Here is an 18,404-nt window from a genome sequence, read left to right on the forward strand (position 1 = left end):
ATAAACCATCAAGCCAATCAGCCTCTAGAAGAGGATAACCAAGAAGGCAAATATTACACTTATAAGGCCTATTACAACTATTTAAATTAAAGAAATAAATAGTTATATAATATAGGTTTAACAGTCTATATATTAAATAATAAGGACTTTTACCTAGACCTATTAACTAAGGAAAATATTCCTATAGTTAATACAGGAGCAGGACCTATTAAACCTAAAGGAATAGGAACTGTTTTACTTCTTATTTACTTTAAAGGGGAAATTAACTATATAAGGTTAAAGAATACCTTATATATACTAGAATTTCCTATATCTATATTTTTAGGCCTTCTACACTATAAAGGAGGTAGATTCCTTATTAACTGGAATCTTTATGATAGTAATAGAGAACCTTTTGCTAATATTAATATAGTAAGAAGAGGTTTCTATTTAAATATTACTTATCCTCCTAAAAATAATCTTCTATATAATATAGATATAGAAGAAGAAAAAGGCCCTTCTTTATCTCTAGAAAATACTAGAGATAATATATCTTCTAATATAGAAGATAATACCTCTATAAATCAAGAAAAAGAAGAGGTATTTACTATAACAGAAGAATGGCATTAAAAATTAGGTCATCCTTCTTATCCTTACTTAGTTAAAACAGCTAAGTTAACTAAGGGAATTCCTTTAGAAAAATTAAAGGAAGAGGATTTATACTGTCCTTACTGTATAAGCTCTAAGTTAACTAGGTAACAGCCTAAAATTAACTATAATAGAGCTACTTTTCCCTTAGAAAGAGTATATATAGATACTCTTAAAATTACCCCTATATCTATTAATAGAAATAACTACGCTATTCTATTTACAGATAATTATTTTAGCCTTAGAGATATTAAATTCTCTAAAACTAAAGAAGATATAATTAATATCTTAAAAAATAAGCTAGAATATTATAAAAATTAGGGGTATAATTATCCTAAACGCCTACGCCTAGATAACAGCACTAAATTTAATATAGGGGAATTATTACCTTATATTAAAGAAAGAGGGATTATTTTAGAACCCTTTACTCCCTATACGCTAGAGCAAAACGGAATAGCAGAAAGAACAAATAGAGCTATTCTAGATAAATCTAGGACTATTATAGTAGTAAATAACTTACCTAAGTTTCTATGGGATATTATTCTTAAAGAAACTACTAAGTTATTAAATTATACTACTATAAGAAGACTAGAAAAGACCCCTATAGAGGCTTTTCTGGATTATTTTTATCCTAATAAGGATAATAAACTAGATTTATCTAAATTAAAGAAAATAGGCTCTAAGGTTTTAGTCTATAGACCTAAAGAAAGGCGTATCTAGTTAGATAAACTAAATACCTATATAGAAGAAGGTATTTATTTATCTATAGAAGGAAATAATATATATAATATATATATTCCTTCTAGGCCTTATAGGTCCTCTATAGTAAGGACCTTATATATTAAATTTATAGAAAGTACTATAAGAGAGGGAGAAAAAACTACTATTCCTTTTAGTACTTTTATAAATAAGGAAATTATTTCTTCTTCTAATATAGAGGTTAGATTACCTTCTATATCTAAAGAAGAAAAGGATAAATATAAGGCCTATAATAATACTATAGAATATAACTATAGTATTAAACCTCTAGAGCCTACTACTTTAAAATAAGCTCTAGAAGGACCTGAAAAAGACCTCTGGTTAGAAGCTATATATAAAGAATTAGCTACTATTATCTAAAGAGGCACTTTAAAAGCAGTAGAACCTAATGAAGCATATAAGTCTTCTAGGGTACCTTTAACTGCTAAATAGGTCTTTAAGAAAAAATTTAATATTAACGGTAATATTAATAAATATAAGGCCCGATTATATGTTAGAGGTTTCCAGCAAAAATATAGGCTAGATTACTTTTAAACCTTTACTGCAGGTAGTAACCCTACTACTTATAGGGTACTATTAGCTATAGCAGCAGCCTTAGATTAGGAAATCTAACAAATTAATATTATTAAAGCCTTTCTATATAGGGATTTAGAAGAAGAGGTATATATAGACCCTTCTAATATTCCTTTATCTAATTTCTTTAATAAATACCCTAATTTAAATACTATAAATTAGGAAAATAATAAGAATTAGATATTATTACTTTTAAAGGCTTTATATAGCCTTAAACAAGCTCCTAGGCAGTAGCAGTTAAAGATTAAATCTATATTAAAAGATATAGGTTTTATATCTTTAAAATCTAATAAAGCCACCTATTATAACTAGGATAAAAATAATCCTTATTATATTATTACCTATATTAATAATTTTCTTATACTTAATAAAGATGTTAAGTATATAGAGAATATAAAGGGTAAAATCTCTAAATATATAGAGATTTAAGACCTAGGTGAAGTTTCTAAATTTCTAGGGCTTTATATAACAAGAGATAGATCTAGAAGATCTATAACTATCTCTTAAGCCTATTATATCTAACAACTTCTAGAAAGATTTAATCTACTAGAAGCAAAAGGAAATAATATACCTATATCTCTAGGTATATTAAGTAGCCCTCTAGGTAACGAATTAGAAGGTTATACTCCTTCTAAGGACCTATTAAAGGAATATTAACGCCTTATAGGTTTACTTATATACGCTATGTTTATAACTAGGCCTGATATAGCCTATAGCGTATCCTTTACCTCTTGTTACCTCTATAACCTAACAGAATTCCTACTTAAGTAAGGAAAAAGTATTTTAAAATATTTAAAAAAGACTATTAATTATAATATTACCTATTAAGGTAATATAGATATTAATAACTCTAATAATACCCTTAATCTAGTAGGATATACTGATTCTGACTAGGCAAGTTGTAAAGAAACTAGAAAATCTACTTCTAGTTATATCTTTACCTTATTAGGGGGCCCTATTAGTTAGAAATCTAAAAAACAGTTAACTATATCCCTATCTACTACTAAGGCTGAATTTAATGGCCTATAGGAAGCTATTAGGGAGGCAGTCTGGCTAAAAGGCTTATTATCTGAAATAGGGTATAATATAACCCCTATAAATATTAAAATAGATAATAATGCAGCCTTAAGCTTAGCCTATAACCCTAAATATCATTAGAGGACTAAGCATACTGCCTTATACTACTACTATACTTGTTAAGAAGTCGAAAATAGCAATATAGAAGTAGAATATATTCCTACTTCTTCTATGCCTGCAGATAGCTTAACAAAACCCCTTCCTAGGGTTAAATTTCAAGAATTTGTTAAGCTTATAGGCCTATTTAACAATAATAAGCCTATATAATATACCTATACATATAGTATATTTTTTCCTACTATTATTAGGATTTTTTATTAATAAGTTATTATACTTATTAATATTTACCCTACACGCTACTGCGCAACTCTAGGGTAACTCTTTTCACTTAACCACTTTTACTCTATAATAGAGCAAAAGAGGGAGTATTAGAAGTAAGAATATCTCTAAGTATTCTTATACTTCTTTATCTTATATTTCCTCTATTATAAAGGTTATATATATATAAGATATATATATTTATAATCTACTTACTTAGTAGATTAATATATATATTAATTACGTAAGCATGCCTGATTACGTAATCAACCGAAGATTAGAGAAGGTACTAGAATGTCCAAGATCTCTCTAGATCCTACCTTCTACCTCTGTTGTTCCTATAAGGTTATTGTTTTAAGTTAGGGTTATTTACTTAAGGTTATTATGTTACGTAACTAAGGGTTAATTTATAAGCAGCTTACGTAAGTATGGAATATTCTAGTAAGCTGTATAGGTCTATATAAGGGCTAGAATTCTTCCTGTTTCTAGTTTCCTTTCCTTCTCTCTCTAAGCAAGCAAATAGTTAATAATCTAACTACTATACTCTCTTTTAATTATATATCCTTATATCCTCTATTTATTTACCCTAGGTATAAGCATTTATATCTCCCTTTTATCCTATATTCTTGCTTCTATAGGATATATCTTTATATAAGAGATATACTCTCTTATATTCTCCTAAGCTAGAATTCTCTATCTAAGAGACTAGCTTACCTATTATACTAACAAATTTAGTAGACTTCTTATACTTAATAGTAATCTAATCTACTACTACTTCTTATTACAGCTAGTAGTTATAAATATCTATATACTATAGCCTTATCTATAGTTAGATAAGCTCCTTAGTAATAAGCCTAATAGTCTAGGTATTATTACAGCTAATATAAATAGTTAGTAGCTATTTAGTAGCTGCCTGCTTATTAAGTAATAATTTAGTTCCTATTTATATTAACAGTTAAACACCTAGCGTAGTAATTAATCTACTAGTAAAAAGCGCCTCCTTTACAGCAGATAATAAGGCTAGTAATTTAGCCTTAGTAGTTAACGTTATTACTATATCTTATTTATTAGCTTACTAGGAGATAAGCCCTCTAAATAGCTTTAGTATATACACTTATAAGCTATAACAGTCTAGTAAGTTATTAGCAAATAAGGCGTCTAAAGTAACCTCTAACGTATTATTTTTACTACCTAGCGTTACTTTATATTTAAGGTAAAGGTGCTACGTTTAGTAAAAATATCTAAGTATATAATTTACTACCTTTTAGTAATCTAGATTTAGATTATAGTTAAAGTAAGTAAGCTAGCTAGCTATAAAAGCGACATCTAGCTAAGTTATTACTACTATATATAGGATTATCCCTACCTTTTTTTAATATTAGTTAACCTCTTATAATAAGGCTATATATTTACTAGGCAGTAGCTTAGCCTTTACTATAAGTAATAATTTATTATATTTATATTTATTATTTATTAGTAGTAGTTTTATTATTTTATTATAGTATACTACTTATAAGAGCTAAAGATAATAGTTACTTTAGTTATAAATTACCTTAAGGCTAAGGAACTACTATAATAGGCCTCTGCCTTTAAGGTAGTATTATTACTAAAGAGATACTATCTTATTACTTACTTATACTTTATCTATATAGTAATAAGCTAATATATAGTTATTAATATAAAAAAAGAATATAATATAATTTTTCTTCTAATAGCAGTTCTTATTAGGCACTTAGTAAAAGCCTTATATAGTAAGTCCTTTTTTAAGGTGCTTTTACTATAGTAGTAGTAATTACTAAAGCCTATAGAGTGCTTTTAATAACTAAAAGATCTAGCTAGTAATTTAGTAGCCTAGAGGTATCTCTATAAATACTACCTTATTAATAGTAGTATAAATAAACATATTTACTATATTATATTAAAGTAATTCTAAATTAAAGTAAGTAGCTATTACTATAAGTATTTTAAATAATATACCTACTAATATAGCTATATAAGTATCTTATAAATCCTTTACTTATTAGTTACTACAGACTATAAGTCTTACTTTAAATTTAGTTAATTAACTATATTTATTAAGCTTATAGGTATATACCTAATAGTAGCTAAGGATTTAATACCCTTTAGCTACTACTTATAGCACTATTACTTAAGATTTTAATATTTTATACCTATATAAATACGCTTTTTTAGCGTCTTTAAATTACTTTTTATATAGGTAGCTTTTTAACTATCTATAAATTAGTAAAAGGTGTAGTAACTTCTAATATATACCTATTAGCCTATAAGGTCTAGTAACTCCTCTATTACGTACTAGTAATTTACTAGTAACGTTTTTATAATTATTATACCTATTAGGCGTTATATAGTTAATTAATTCTTAGCTATAGGCACGCTTTAGCTAAAGGTAGTAATCTTTACCTATTAGTTAACTTTATAGTATACTAGACTATATTATTACCTATAAGCTACCTTACGTGTAGTCTATAATCTTTTACTATAAAGTAAGCCCTATAAGGAAAGCAGCCTTAAATAAAGTCCTTAGCGTAATCTAACTACCTATATGTATAGTAAAATAATACCCTTTTATAACGCCTTTAAGTAAGGTTACTACTAGCTAGAGATTACCTAATAGGCTAGCTATAGTTACTTAGGAATTAAACACCTTTTTACACTTAGTAACGTCTTATAAATTAATTACATAAGGATAAAACAAGGCATAAGGGATTACTATCCTTATTATTTTAGAACTATTAGTTCCTAGTAAGTTACTAGCTTATAGGCTATTAGCCTTTAATAAATTATTTAAACTATTATTAGCTCTAATTACCTTAAGTAAGTTACTAGCTTATAGGCTATAGGCTATTAATAAATTAATTAATAGGCTATTAGCTATTAATTTAGGTATTTACTTATTATTTATTTTACTATTAGTAAGTATTTAGCTATTAGCTATTAGATTAATTAATTTAGAACTATTAGTCCCTATTTTACTACCCCCTATGTTAATATTTATAAAAGCTATAAAAAAGGCGCTTAGTAGTAATAGTAGTAAAGTAAGAAGAAGTATAAATTTTACCTACTTATATAAATATTCTAGTATATTACCTAATTATAAAGCGCCTAGTAAAGTAATATTAGCGTATTTAATTACTTTATCTATTTCTTTATTAGCTTTTTTATATACTAAGGATTAATTACTAGCTGTAATTAGCTTATTAATTTATTATTAAATTACTATAAGATTAGCTTTATAAAGCTTATTAAGTAATCTATTTATTAATTTATTAAAGATTTATTTCTTATTAAATATTATATTATATATAGTAAAGACCTTATTTTATACTAAATACTAGATGTAATATAAATTACTAGATATATACCTAATAAGAAATCTAATCTATATACAGGCAGTAAGCTTTTACTAGTAGTTTTATAATAGTTATATATTTACTATTAGCACGTACACTTAGTATCTATAGGCTTATAAATATAAAAGATCTAGCTTTACTATTAGTAAAGGCTTAATATACTTATTAAGTATAAAATATAAGTAAAATAATTAATATAAGGATTTCTACCCTTAAGCTATTAAAGGCGTTTAATTATAAAGGTATATAGCTATAGTTATAATTTTAGGCTATAAGACTTTAGGTAATTTTATATTAATTTATATATATTACGCCTTAAGTTTAATAATTATAGTAATTTACTTAGTACTACTATTTTAAGCCTAAGTATTTACTACTAATAGCTTAATAGAGATTTTATAATTAAAGAGTATATCTATAAGTTACTTAAGGCGTAGGATTTCTTAGTTAGCCTTAATAACTTTTAGTATAATTAAATATTTAGTTTTTAGTATTATAAGGAAGCCCCTTATTATTAATTTAATAGTATCTTAGTAGTAGCTATATAAATAGAAATCCTACGCTAGGCCTATTACCTAATCTAAGATTATTATTACTAAGTAGTATCTTATATAGCCTTATTTAAGATTATAAAAGTCTAGCACTAGGTAATTACCTAGCGCTATATTTATAATAGATTTATAAGGCTAGTAGTAAATCTACTACCTTATCTTACTAAGACTATATAAATTATAGTCTTATATTATTATAGCGTTAACTTAGGTTAGATATACTTTATAGGCAGTATTTATAATCCTTTATAAAGCCTTAGCACCTAAGTAGCTAAGACGCTTATACTATATTATTATATTACTATAAAGTAGTTATTACTATATTAACGTTATATATTTATTTCTTACTTATAGGGTTAGTAGTAAATTATTAGTAGAGTGTGTAATAAAAGCGCCTTTACTTTCTTAGCTATAGCTATATTACCTATAATATTTAAGTACTTATTAGTTAGCTTATTCCTTAATATAGCCTATAAGGCTATAATCTATACGCCTTAGGTAATTATTACCTAGGCTTATATCTTACTATATACCTTACTAGTATAGCCTTATAAAAGAAATAAGTAATATAGTAAATACGCTATAATATATTATGTTATATATATAGAGCTTTATTAGTAAGCTATTAGCGCCTTTTAAAGTAATCTTTATAGTACTATATCCTTTAATTACTACTTAGGTAGTACTAGCCTAGATATAGTTACTAATTAAGGCTACTACTAATATAATAAACTAAGATATATAGTTAAATATATAGTTAGTAGTACCTAAATTAAGTAAGGCTAAATTACTTAGCTTATAGCCTTATAAAGTAGTATAAAAAGCCACCTTTACGTAATATTTACTATATAGTTAATATAACTTAGCTTTAATTCTTTATACTTATTTAGTAAGGTTAGGATTACTTATAATATACTTATTAATTTATTACTAATATTACGTATTTACCTACTAATTATTAGGCCTTTATAACTTATTTATAAAGTAGTAAAGTTATAATAAATAGGCACTAAAGTATATAAGGTATTTTACCTTTTTACTTATACTTTATTAGTAGTAATACCTTTTATTATTAAATTTACTATCCTTTACTACGCCTTTAGTATACGTTAGGCTATTATTATTATTACTTCTAGTTAGGCTAAATACGCTATAGCCTACTTAGCTATAATATAATAAGTTATTAGTAAGGGCTTTAACCCTCTCTAGTATTATCTTATAAAGTAACTACTAGTTAAAATTATTCTAATTACTTATTATTTTACTTATTACTATATATAAATCTAGTTAGGCGCTAAGTAAACTATATTATAAAGTAGTAATAAGGTTATTAAACTAGATTAATAGCTATTAGTAGTTAAGTAAATTAACTTATACTAATTTACTATAGGCTACGTTCTATTTATTAAGCTATATAGTAAAATCTTTTTTAGTAGTTAGGGCCTTTTACTAGGCTTTTACTAACACTTTACTATATTTATTATAGGTATACTTTATATACTCTTTTTTAGTTATTCTTACTACTACGCTAAGCTTATTAAGCTATTTAGCTAGTAATTTATTAGATTTATAATATCTTTCTTAAAGATCTATAGATATAGTAGATTTAACTACGTTAGCTACGTCTTTAATATCCTTTTACTAAGCAGTATACTTATATACTTCCTTATAATAGTAGCTTATCTAGCTATTTAAGTATATAAGATTATATAGGTTAAGATTATCTAGCGTTATTATATATTTATTTTTATATATAAGCCTATTAGGTATAGTTATAATAGCCTTACTTCTTATTATATATAGCTATATAGTTACTTACTAAGATATCTTAGTAATTACTATAGCTATAGTAACCTCTTAGTAAGTAGTAAGCTTATCCTTAGTTAAGGCGTATAGATATTATGTTATAAGCAGCTTTATTAGTTTTTTTAGATATATCTTAAGGATTAATTAGTCTGCTACTATAACCTTTAGGTTAATATACTCCTAGAAATTATAACGCTTTACCTTTACTTAAATAGCGTTAAGCTATATAAACTAATTACTATATAATTATAAGATAGTTACTTTATTATTATAGTTCTTATTAATTATTATAATAGTATTTAATTAGTAAATAGGTATATTAGTTATTATAGACGTATATATTAGACTATTAATTATTAAATAGTAAGGATTATAATAGTTACTTAATTCTATTATATATTATATATCTATAGTAAATTACTATAGAAATAAGGAAAACCCCCTATTTCTTAGTTAGGAAATCCCTAGCTAATCCTAGCGATATTATTAGTAGACTTACCACTAGAAGTAGGGCCAATTCACCGCCCATTCCCCAACAATTCGCCATAAGGCAACCGTGCATTTGCCGGCTAATTCACATATAATTCCGCCACATTTAACAACACAACACATAACAGAATTAAGCAACCATTACAATCCCTACTATTTAACAGTTACACACTTATAAGAGCAATTAATATCTAACTCACCCCCTCAAGGGCTTACGAAGCTTATAGGCCTTAGACACGTTATGTAAGGTAGAAACCCTAGATTCCTAGGTAAAGACCCTCTATTATGTGTGTCGCGACCGTGCATCAAACTCAGTCAATTGACTAGGAGCTGGGCTCATAACCACTAAGAAATGCGACCGTACAAAAGAGTACGCAGGTCACCTGTTTTGTTACTGCAATTAAATAGTTACACACTTATAAGGGCAATTAATATCTAACTGTAGTAACCCCCTTCTTTAGCGCTATTATTTAATAATAGTAGTAATAATAATAGCAATAAGCTTATTAATTAAGGCTATTTACACTATAGTATCTACGTAAAAATCTATAAATCTATAGGTAAGTGGCCACCTAGTAGGGTAACCCCCCTGCGTGACCCTAACTAGGGTGGTTATGATGGTGTTTCTAACGCACGGACTGAAAAATAGGTTTTGGACGCTGCCAACGCAACAGACTGTATGTCCCATCTCCCAGCCGTCCTGATGGAGGTTTACGGCTGGCATTGATAACGATATCAACCAGTGATATGTGACAAGGTGCCTGTTTGCTTTTAATGATCCAACCCCTTGGAACGCAGAGGTTGCGCGGGACGGGACGGCAGCCAGCAAAACTGGGGATGTGACTTGCAGAACTATGCATACCGCATACCCCGGCCAGACAACTACCGGTACATCCGGTCGGACCGTGACGAAGGCTCGCGTCGACAAATACCGCCCGACATCATTGGAGCAGGACAGTTGTACACTCGCCGAGCACTTCGTCCACATTCGGTATGCACTGCGCATGCAGAGAGACGCAAACGAAAGGTCCGCCACGTCACATTATGATAATTGTATTGGCAATTGGTCCAGGCCTCGCTGAGGGGGGGAGAGGGTTGCAAACAGAACAATATGTTATCTCTGTCGGGCGTCGTCGACTGGCTGTCGCCGACATTGGCTGCATGCCGTGCGCGATGCTCTTTGCCTATCGTCGTGGATCGATAGCCTCTCTTTTCTGTTTTCCTTCTTCCCCGACACGGCAGTGGGCAAAGACACGCCATTTCCCAATCAACCCCTTGTCCCGCTTGGTAAACGTGTCAGAGTGCGGTGAGCTAGCTAGCTGGAGAAGATCCCATCACTCCCCCCCCCTGCTCCCCGTCCTTGGTATATCTACTTTGCTCGCCCACGCGCACGGACAACCAGTCTCTGCCTTGCAATTTTCAAGCATCTCGTATTTGTTGGGAACTTCAGTCCAACGTAACGTGTACTGTATGATCATGGGCTTCTCTTCCGACCTGTACGGCCTTCGGTGGCCCTTTGCTCTAGCCGTGCTGCTCTTGTACGCGGGCCACAAGATCCGGACCTACAACCGCCTGAAGGCCTTCAAGGGGCCGTCCTTGTGTGGGTGGACAGAAGCGTGGCATGTTTGGGCGATCCTTTCCTTCAGATCGCACCTGAAGTACGATGGCGTTTGCCGCAAGTACGGTGAGTCGGGCACCGGCCGTGCAGCCAGCCAGCATCGCACAGACGACGACGACGACGACGACGACAACGAAGACGACGGCGGCGGCTAACATGGCGTCTTGTCTACCTAGGGACCATCGCCCGCGTCGGCCCAAACGATCTTGTCACCTCGTCGCCCGAGCTGCTCGCTCACATGAGCGGCATCCGGTCACAATACACCAGGACCGAATGGTACTACCGGGCCTGCAGGCACATGCCGGACAAGGACCATGTCTTTAGCGAGATGGATGAGAAGAGGCACAAACGGCTGAGGCAACAGACGGGATCCGGGGTGAGTGTTTTTTTTTTTTTTTCCTTCTTCCCCCCCCCTTTTTTCTTCCGATGATGATACCTGCTTGACTTCCATAGCATTCCCAAGAGACACCGCATGGGATGGACGTTGAACCGCTGACATGCGAGAGCTCAAAGTACTCGGGCAGAGAGAACCCCGGACTGGAGGAGTCGGTCGACTCTCACGTCTCGGACCTGATCCGGCTGATCCGGTCGAAATACACGTCGACGGAGGCGGCGTCGAGGCCGATGGACCTCGCCCAGAAGATCCAGTACCTGACGCTGGACGTCATCAGCGACATCAGCTTCGGCAAGGCCTTTGGCGACCTGCGCGTCGACGACGACGTGTTCGGCATCGCCGCGTCGGCGGACACGGGCATGATCGTCTTCACGTACAAGATCGCGCTGGGCCTCTACAAGATCCTCCAGTCGCCGCTCGCCGCGCGCCTCTTCGGCCCCAGGGAGACGGACGCGACCGGGTGGGGCCGCATGTTCGCCAACGGCCGGGCCATCGTCAAGGCGCGGCTGGCGCTCGACACGCAGAAGCGCTCCGACATGATCGCCTCCTTCATCCGGCACGGCCTCAGCGAGGAAGAGATCCTGTCCGAGGCGACGCTGCAGATGATTGCGGGCTCGGACACGACGGCCGCCTCGCTGCGGGCCGTCATGCTGTACCTCATCACGAACCCGCGCGTCCACGCGAAGCTCCGGGCCGAGATCGACGCGTTCGTCGGCAGCGCCGCCGCCGAGGCCGCAGGGGCCGCTCGAGCCCCGGGGATCGTGTCGGACGCCGACGCGCGGACGATGCCGTACCTGCAGGCGGTCATCAAGGAGGGGATGCGGGTCCACCCGCCGGTGACGAACATGGACCCCAAGCGGGTTCCGGACGGGGGCGACACCGTCGTGGTGGACGGGCGCCCCGTCTTCCTGCCGGGCGGGACCAACATCAGCTGCGCCGCGTGGCCGCTGCACCTGGACAAGGGCATCTTCGGCGACGACGCCGAGCTGTTCCGCCCGGAGCGGTGGCTGCTCGAGACGGACGAGAAGAGGCTGATGGCCATGCACCGCGTGCACGAGCTCATGTTTGGCTACGGCAAGTACCAATGCCTCGGACGGCCGATCGCGATGATGGAGATTAGCAAGACGGTCTTTGAGGTGAGTTGAAGTTGCCCCCCTTCCCCTCTGCTCTCCCTGTTCGGCGTAGCAGAGAGAGAGAGAGAGAGAGAGACAGAGAGAGATAAAGGATCCATCATGCTAACACTTCCCCCCGTCAACAGCTGGTGCGCAACTTCGACTGGTGTCTCGCCAAACCCGACATGCCGTGGAAGGAATCCAACCATGCCGGGATCTTCATCCAGACCGACATGTGGGTTCTCGCCTCGGAACGACCAAGTAATTGATAATATGACTTGCTGTCCATCTGGCGGGTTCATGCATCGCCCCTGGGCGGAGCGGCACCACTGTAAAATTAGGTTTATGGGTAGGGGCGGGTGGGGGATATGATATGAAAGGGCTTTATCTTGTTTTATGTCGGGTAAATATGTTGGCGTTGATAGACGGGATTCGCGATCCCAAATCCGGTTAGGAGACGGTTTGTGGCTGATTTTATTGTGGATATTCGGCCCAATTCACCGCCGGTGGCGCTCGTCAGGTCCCCGCGTGGCTGCGGCGCGGACCGGGATTGAGGTCCGTCAGTCTGGCCGGCTTCGTCGACGACGACTCCTCCATATTGGCTGAAGGGTTCATGCGGATGTAAAAGGGGGGTCAGCGCGGGACTTGACTTGGCTCTTTAGAAAATATATTTAGGATGCGTCAACCTCCTCTTACTTGGTGATCCGTCTTCAATCCGTTGCTCTCTTTCACTCCCTCTTTTGACACTTGACCCAATCAACACAAGAACCAGCACCTAAACACCGAAAGAACAATCCCCCCTCTCCATACTCACCACAGAAGACATGGTATTTTCCAACAGCGTCTCGGCCGAGATCGAGATCAAGGCGTCGCCGGCTGACGTGAGATCAGTGGTATGCGCCCTCCAACGAGACCAAATTGTTCCTCCCTTTTTGCTAACCGGGCGCCGCGCAGTTCCTGGACTTCCAGCGATACAAGGATTGGAGCCAAGGATGGACCCTAACGCCGATGGAAGCCGGCAAGAACCCCTCTGACCTGAAAGACGGCGACCAGATCCAGGCCAAGATGAAGGACATGACGTTCAAGCCCGTGATCAAGGTAAGCCAAAGGGCCACCACCCTCTGCAAGTTCCCCCCTTTCCACTGACATCAAAAGGAAAACACGAGCGACGCCCTGCACTGGGTCGGCTCGCTGCCGGGCATCTTCACCGGCAGGCACCAGTTCTACTTCAAGCCCAGCGACGTGAACCCGGGTGGCACGCGCTTCGTCCAGGCCGAGGACTTTTCCGGGCTCTTCGCGTTCCTCATGGCGCCCGGGTGGTCGTTCCGCGACAAGACGCTCGCCGGGTGGAACGAGTTCAACGCCGACCTGAAGAAGGAGGTCGAAAGACGCCCGTTGTAAGGGAGAAGGGGGTGGTCTAGTGGCTTTTCCTGTGTTGTTACTCGTTTCTTTTGTGGATATGTAAACCTTTTTTCTTCTTCTTTTTATTTCGCCTTCATATCCGGGAGGGAGGGATCAAAGGTTTTTCCTACTTGATGCAATTATGAACAGCCTCAATTTGGGGGCGGATCAGGGTCGGGGAATAATGGCTGCATCAAGCGCTCTCTTATCACTCATACCATCACCATCATCATCAATCGTCATCATCCAGAAAAGCCTCCCAATTCTTTCATCAAGGCAACTACACCCTCTGCCGCCAGCTGTAATGCGCTCTCGGGTCCCGCATCAGGTCCCTCATGTCATCGACCTGCCTCGCCCCCGGCCCCTTCTCGAGCAGCAGCTGCTCCTCGGCGCGCCTCGCGTACTCGAGCGCCTCCGCCTCCATCCCCAGCGAGTTGTAGTTCAGCGCGGCCAGCCGGAACGCGTCGGCGCCGTGCGACTGGTCCAGCTGCTCCTGCCGGTACAGCCCGACCAGCCGCTCGATCATGTCCTCGTCGACCGCCTCGCCGTTCCAGTGGCTGAGCTGCTGCTCAATCTCCCACATGCGCACGAGCCGCTGGTCCGACGCCCGCACGAACGGCTCCGGGAGGCTGCAGTGCGCGCAGCCGCAGCCGAAGCCCCAGTTGCGCCGCGCGCGGTCCTGCCGGACGACGCGCGCGCTGAGCGAGTCGACGTACGAGATGGTAAGCTCCTCGCCGGCCTGGATGTCCCGGACCGCGTGCGTGTAGTGACGCAGGTCCGAGTCGTCAATGTAGAAGGCGACACTGTGTCCTGGGTCAGTCGTGAGCCCAGCGAGGGGAGGTGGTATAAGCGCCTACTTGGGTCTGCAGTCGTGGTTGAACCGCGACACTTCCGGGTAGTTGCCAAAGTGATGGCCGTCCGTGATTTTGAGGCCCAGCTCGAACGAGTTGGTGTGCATGATGTCGTGCACCTTCTGTCCAGTAGACCGGTGGGCCGCCGCCGCCGCCGCTTGGCCCATCTGCGCCATGAACACCGCCCTCGCCGCCTTGGGGAGGTGCGTGACGGCGTCCTCGAACACGCGGTACTGGTCCTCCGGCTCCATGTCGTCGACGAATCGGCGGTGGACGACGACCGCCGGCGGGTGGGCCATGATCCGCTGCCCGCGCCGGATGGGCTGGTTCGCGACGAGGCCGAGGCCCTTGCCGGGCATCTCAACGACGCTGAACAGCTCGCCGTCGCCCTCGCCTGCGATGGACCCGTCGGCGAAGGCGGGCAGGCGTGAGGCCTCCTCGGCGCTGGACGGGGTGGTCACCAGTACGATGCCGCGGCCTCCGGCAAACGACGGGCGCGAGTAGCTGCAGTAGACGCCGGCGCAGGCGTGGGGGCCATGCCAGCCCTCATCCGAACGCCAGATGTCCTTCTTCTTCTGTTTCGGCGGCGGCGGCTTGGTGGTGGTTCCGTTGGTGACGAGCCTGGCGAGGGCCGGTGCTTCCGGCGCAAAGATGGCGCCTTTGCCGCAGGCGATATGAGAGTCCGGGAGGAGCGGGCTGGCGGCGCACGATTCGAACATTGGGTACTGGGACTTCATACCTTGTGCGTGGCCGAAGGCCAGGGCCGCGAGAACCATGCGCGTCCTCATGTTGGCGATTGGTAACAATGTTTCCCTCTCTTTCTGGGTGTGATGAGTGTGAGATGGGAGGAAGAGTTGGTCTGATGTCTTTCTGTAGTTCGGGAGAGCAGAAGTAGTCGTGAGGGCCCCGGCGAGGGCATTCTCGTTGTTTCAAGGACGAGTTTCAAGATCGCCGCACCTGGGTCCGTGGCCCGGTGGGCGGGCCATGCGAACCCTGAGCTTGGTACAAAGCTTAAACGTGAGGAACCCCCTGGAGAACTAGGGTTGGTTGCAAACAGTTCAAAAAAGACAGAAATGCAGTTCTGGGTAGCTGTCGGCCTGGCCCGGAGTGTGGGTGGTCCTGGACATCCAGTCAGCTCATATTTGACGCTGGTGGCTGCATCGACCCGTTCTGGCGGTGCAGCAGGCCGACCCGGGCCCGGATTTCCAAGGCTGAAGCATAGGCCCCCCTGCCATGGCCTGGAAACTGAGATCAATCCGACGAGCGCTCAATCAAGAAGATGGTGGCATCACTTGGGGGGGGGGCAAAGGACCCTAAGCGTTTGACTGAAGAGTGTCATATTATTTACTCGTAAAAGTGTTGCTGACTTCCCTCTCAGAAGCCATGTGACGTATCATGGGCAACCGACTGAGAGGCTTGAACTAGGTACCAAGAATTATTCAAAATTTAATTTGTGCATTAAATCATCGCCTTCCATCATCATGGGACCCTCTTCCCGTGGCCCCTTTACCCCCACCCGTGATCGCTCATCTATGGAGCGGCTGTGGCGGTGGGCAAGCAGGCGCAGGCGCTGCTGGCCTGGGCGACCTTGTCCTCCTTGGCGCAGTTCGTGACGGCGTGCTCGGGAAGGACGGCGGCGTCCTTGATGGGTGAGGAGAGGAAGGACTTGCAGAAAGCCTGGGACTCCTCGAGACGGCCAGGAACGGAGGTGGCGCGGAAGGAGCGCAGACAGTTGTCGGCGTTGCAGACCGGGGCCTTGGGGCAGTCCTTGCCGGTCAGCTTGACGACGAAGGCGCCGCGCTCGATGGTGTTGATGAAGATGTAGCCCGAGGGAAAGTAGGCGTACGAGGACCAGGTGCCGACGAAGCCGACGTAGCCGCCGCCCTCGAAGTCGTCGTCCTCGGGGTAGATGTCGAACCAGGCGGCCTCGCAGACGCCGGCGCCGGTGGGGTCCGAGGGGATGGAGGTGCCGTCGAGGACGCGGAGGCCGGCGCCGTAGTGGGACTGGTAGATGTAGTTGTCGATGACGTACTGGTTGTGGTCGATGGCCTTGGTGGGGTGAGTGAAGGCTGTGCAATTTTCGATTAGTATCATGGAACCAAATGACGGGAAAGGCATTATGGGATCTCAGAGAAGGAGAAAGCGGAGAGAAAACTTACTTCCGGTCTGCTTAGGGTTCTCGAGGTCGCGGATGTCCCAGATGAAGGTGACGGGGTAGCCTTCGGCGGCGGGGCCGTTGCCGCGCGACTCGTCGAGCTCATCGTCGAGGACGAGGAACTCCTGGTTGTTGACGTCGAGGACCCAGCCTTGATGGGTGTAGGAGGCGCCCTCGTAGGAGATGCGGGAGATGATGTTGGTGACGTTGGCCTTGTCGGTGACGTCGTAGATGGTGAGGGTGTCCTCGTTGTAGCCGTAGCAGATGTCACGGCCCTCGTAGCGCTTGTCGGGGCCGCGGTAGACGAGGCACTGGGCGTCGTGGACGTAGCCGTCGCCCTTGGCGCAACCCAGGGAGACGGGGTTGGCAGGGTCGGTCAGGTCGAAGAAGTTGAGGCCGGCGGCGCAGAGGGGGTCGGTGCGAGGCATGGCGCCGACGGCGACGGCGTAGTTGAGCTCCTCGTTGACAACGACGTTGTGGGCGCGGCCGAGGGGGAGCAAGGTGTTGAAGTGGCTCGTCAGGTCGAGCTTGGCGTCGAAGACAATGGGGCTGGCGGGGTCGATGTCGAGGAGCTTCTTCATGTCGAAGATCTGGATGCCGTGGCCGACGGCCTCGGAGCCGATGACCATGTAGTGCTTGTACGAGCGGATCTCGCGCCACTCGGAAGGAGACGAGTACTGGGGCAGGCGGCCGAGGTAGACGAGCTTGCCGTCCGAGAGGATTTCGGCGAAGGCGGTGCCCTCGTACTGGCCGATGGCGACGAACTCGCGGCCATCATCGTTGGTCCAGCCCCACGAGGAGGAGCCCTCGGCAAGGGGGCCGCCGAGAGCGGCGTGGCTGAGGAAGGAGTACAAATCGGCCTGGGAATGGTGTCATTGGGTGTTTACAAAGTCACAGAATGCAGGGTTTTTGGCGAGGCAACTCACGTTGTGGCACCTGAAGGTGTTGTTTCTGTCTCCGACGACGGCCTCGGCCCAACCGTTCACACAAGGAGTGTAGCCCAGTTCGGGCCATACCTCACTATTGTAGGCGCCGGCGGCCTTCTGGCGAGCGAACTCGGCCTGGAGAGGGGGGGTTGTTAGCAATTCTGCCCGGCGGCGGCGGCGGCGGCGGCGGCGGCGGTAAGGACGACCGGGGGTTTCGCGGAAGTTCTCTCACCTTCTTGCTAGCAATGACCTGCTCGTGGATCTTGCCCGAGTCGTAAAGCTCAGCGGCGAGGGCCTCGTTGGGCTGGATCTCCTTGGCCACGGCGGAGGCGGCGAGGACGGCAAGGGAGCCGAGGTAAGACGAAGCGCGAACCAT

At 41.5% G+C, this 18,404-nt stretch overlaps 4 protein-coding genes across 4 annotated transcripts; 2 read left to right on the top strand and 2 right to left on the bottom strand.

Annotated features, from left to right (window-relative positions):
* Positions 1-11,041: 11,041 nt before the first annotated feature.
* Positions 11,042-12,964, top strand: GLRG_09834 (cytochrome P450; the record flags this gene model as incomplete). Its single annotated transcript, XM_008100519.1, has 4 exons — positions 11,042-11,255; positions 11,366-11,565; positions 11,703-12,719; positions 12,842-12,964. 4 exons carry the CDS (start codon positions 11,042-11,044, stop codon positions 12,962-12,964), a joined length of 1,554 nt encoding a protein of 517 aa, XP_008098710.1.
* Positions 12,965-13,519: 555 nt separating this feature from the next.
* Positions 13,520-14,096, top strand: GLRG_09835 (uncharacterized protein; the record flags this gene model as incomplete). Its single annotated transcript, XM_008100520.1, has 3 exons — positions 13,520-13,588; positions 13,650-13,793; positions 13,851-14,096. The coding sequence occupies 3 exons, from the start codon at positions 13,520-13,522 to the stop codon at positions 14,094-14,096; spliced, it is 459 nt and encodes a 152-aa protein (XP_008098711.1).
* A 280-nt stretch (positions 14,097-14,376) lies between these two features.
* GLRG_09836 (uncharacterized protein) lies at positions 14,377-15,723 on the bottom strand (the record flags this gene model as incomplete). The annotated part of the gene is made up of 2 exons (XM_008100521.1): positions 14,377-14,899; positions 14,954-15,723. 2 exons carry the CDS (start codon positions 15,721-15,723, stop codon positions 14,377-14,379), a joined length of 1,293 nt encoding a protein of 430 aa, XP_008098712.1.
* Positions 15,724-16,477: 754 nt separating this feature from the next.
* Positions 16,478-18,404, bottom strand: GLRG_09837 (uncharacterized protein; the record flags this gene model as incomplete). The annotated part of the gene is made up of 4 exons (XM_008100522.1): positions 16,478-17,016; positions 17,107-17,962; positions 18,029-18,163; positions 18,261-18,404. 4 exons carry the CDS (start codon positions 18,402-18,404, stop codon positions 16,478-16,480), a joined length of 1,674 nt encoding a protein of 557 aa, XP_008098713.1.

The sequence above is a fragment of the Colletotrichum graminicola genome (assembly GCF_000149035.1).
Source record: "Colletotrichum graminicola M1.001 genomic scaffold supercont1.53, whole genome shotgun sequence".
NCBI classification, from domain to species: domain Eukaryota; kingdom Fungi; phylum Ascomycota; class Sordariomycetes; order Glomerellales; family Glomerellaceae; genus Colletotrichum; species Colletotrichum graminicola.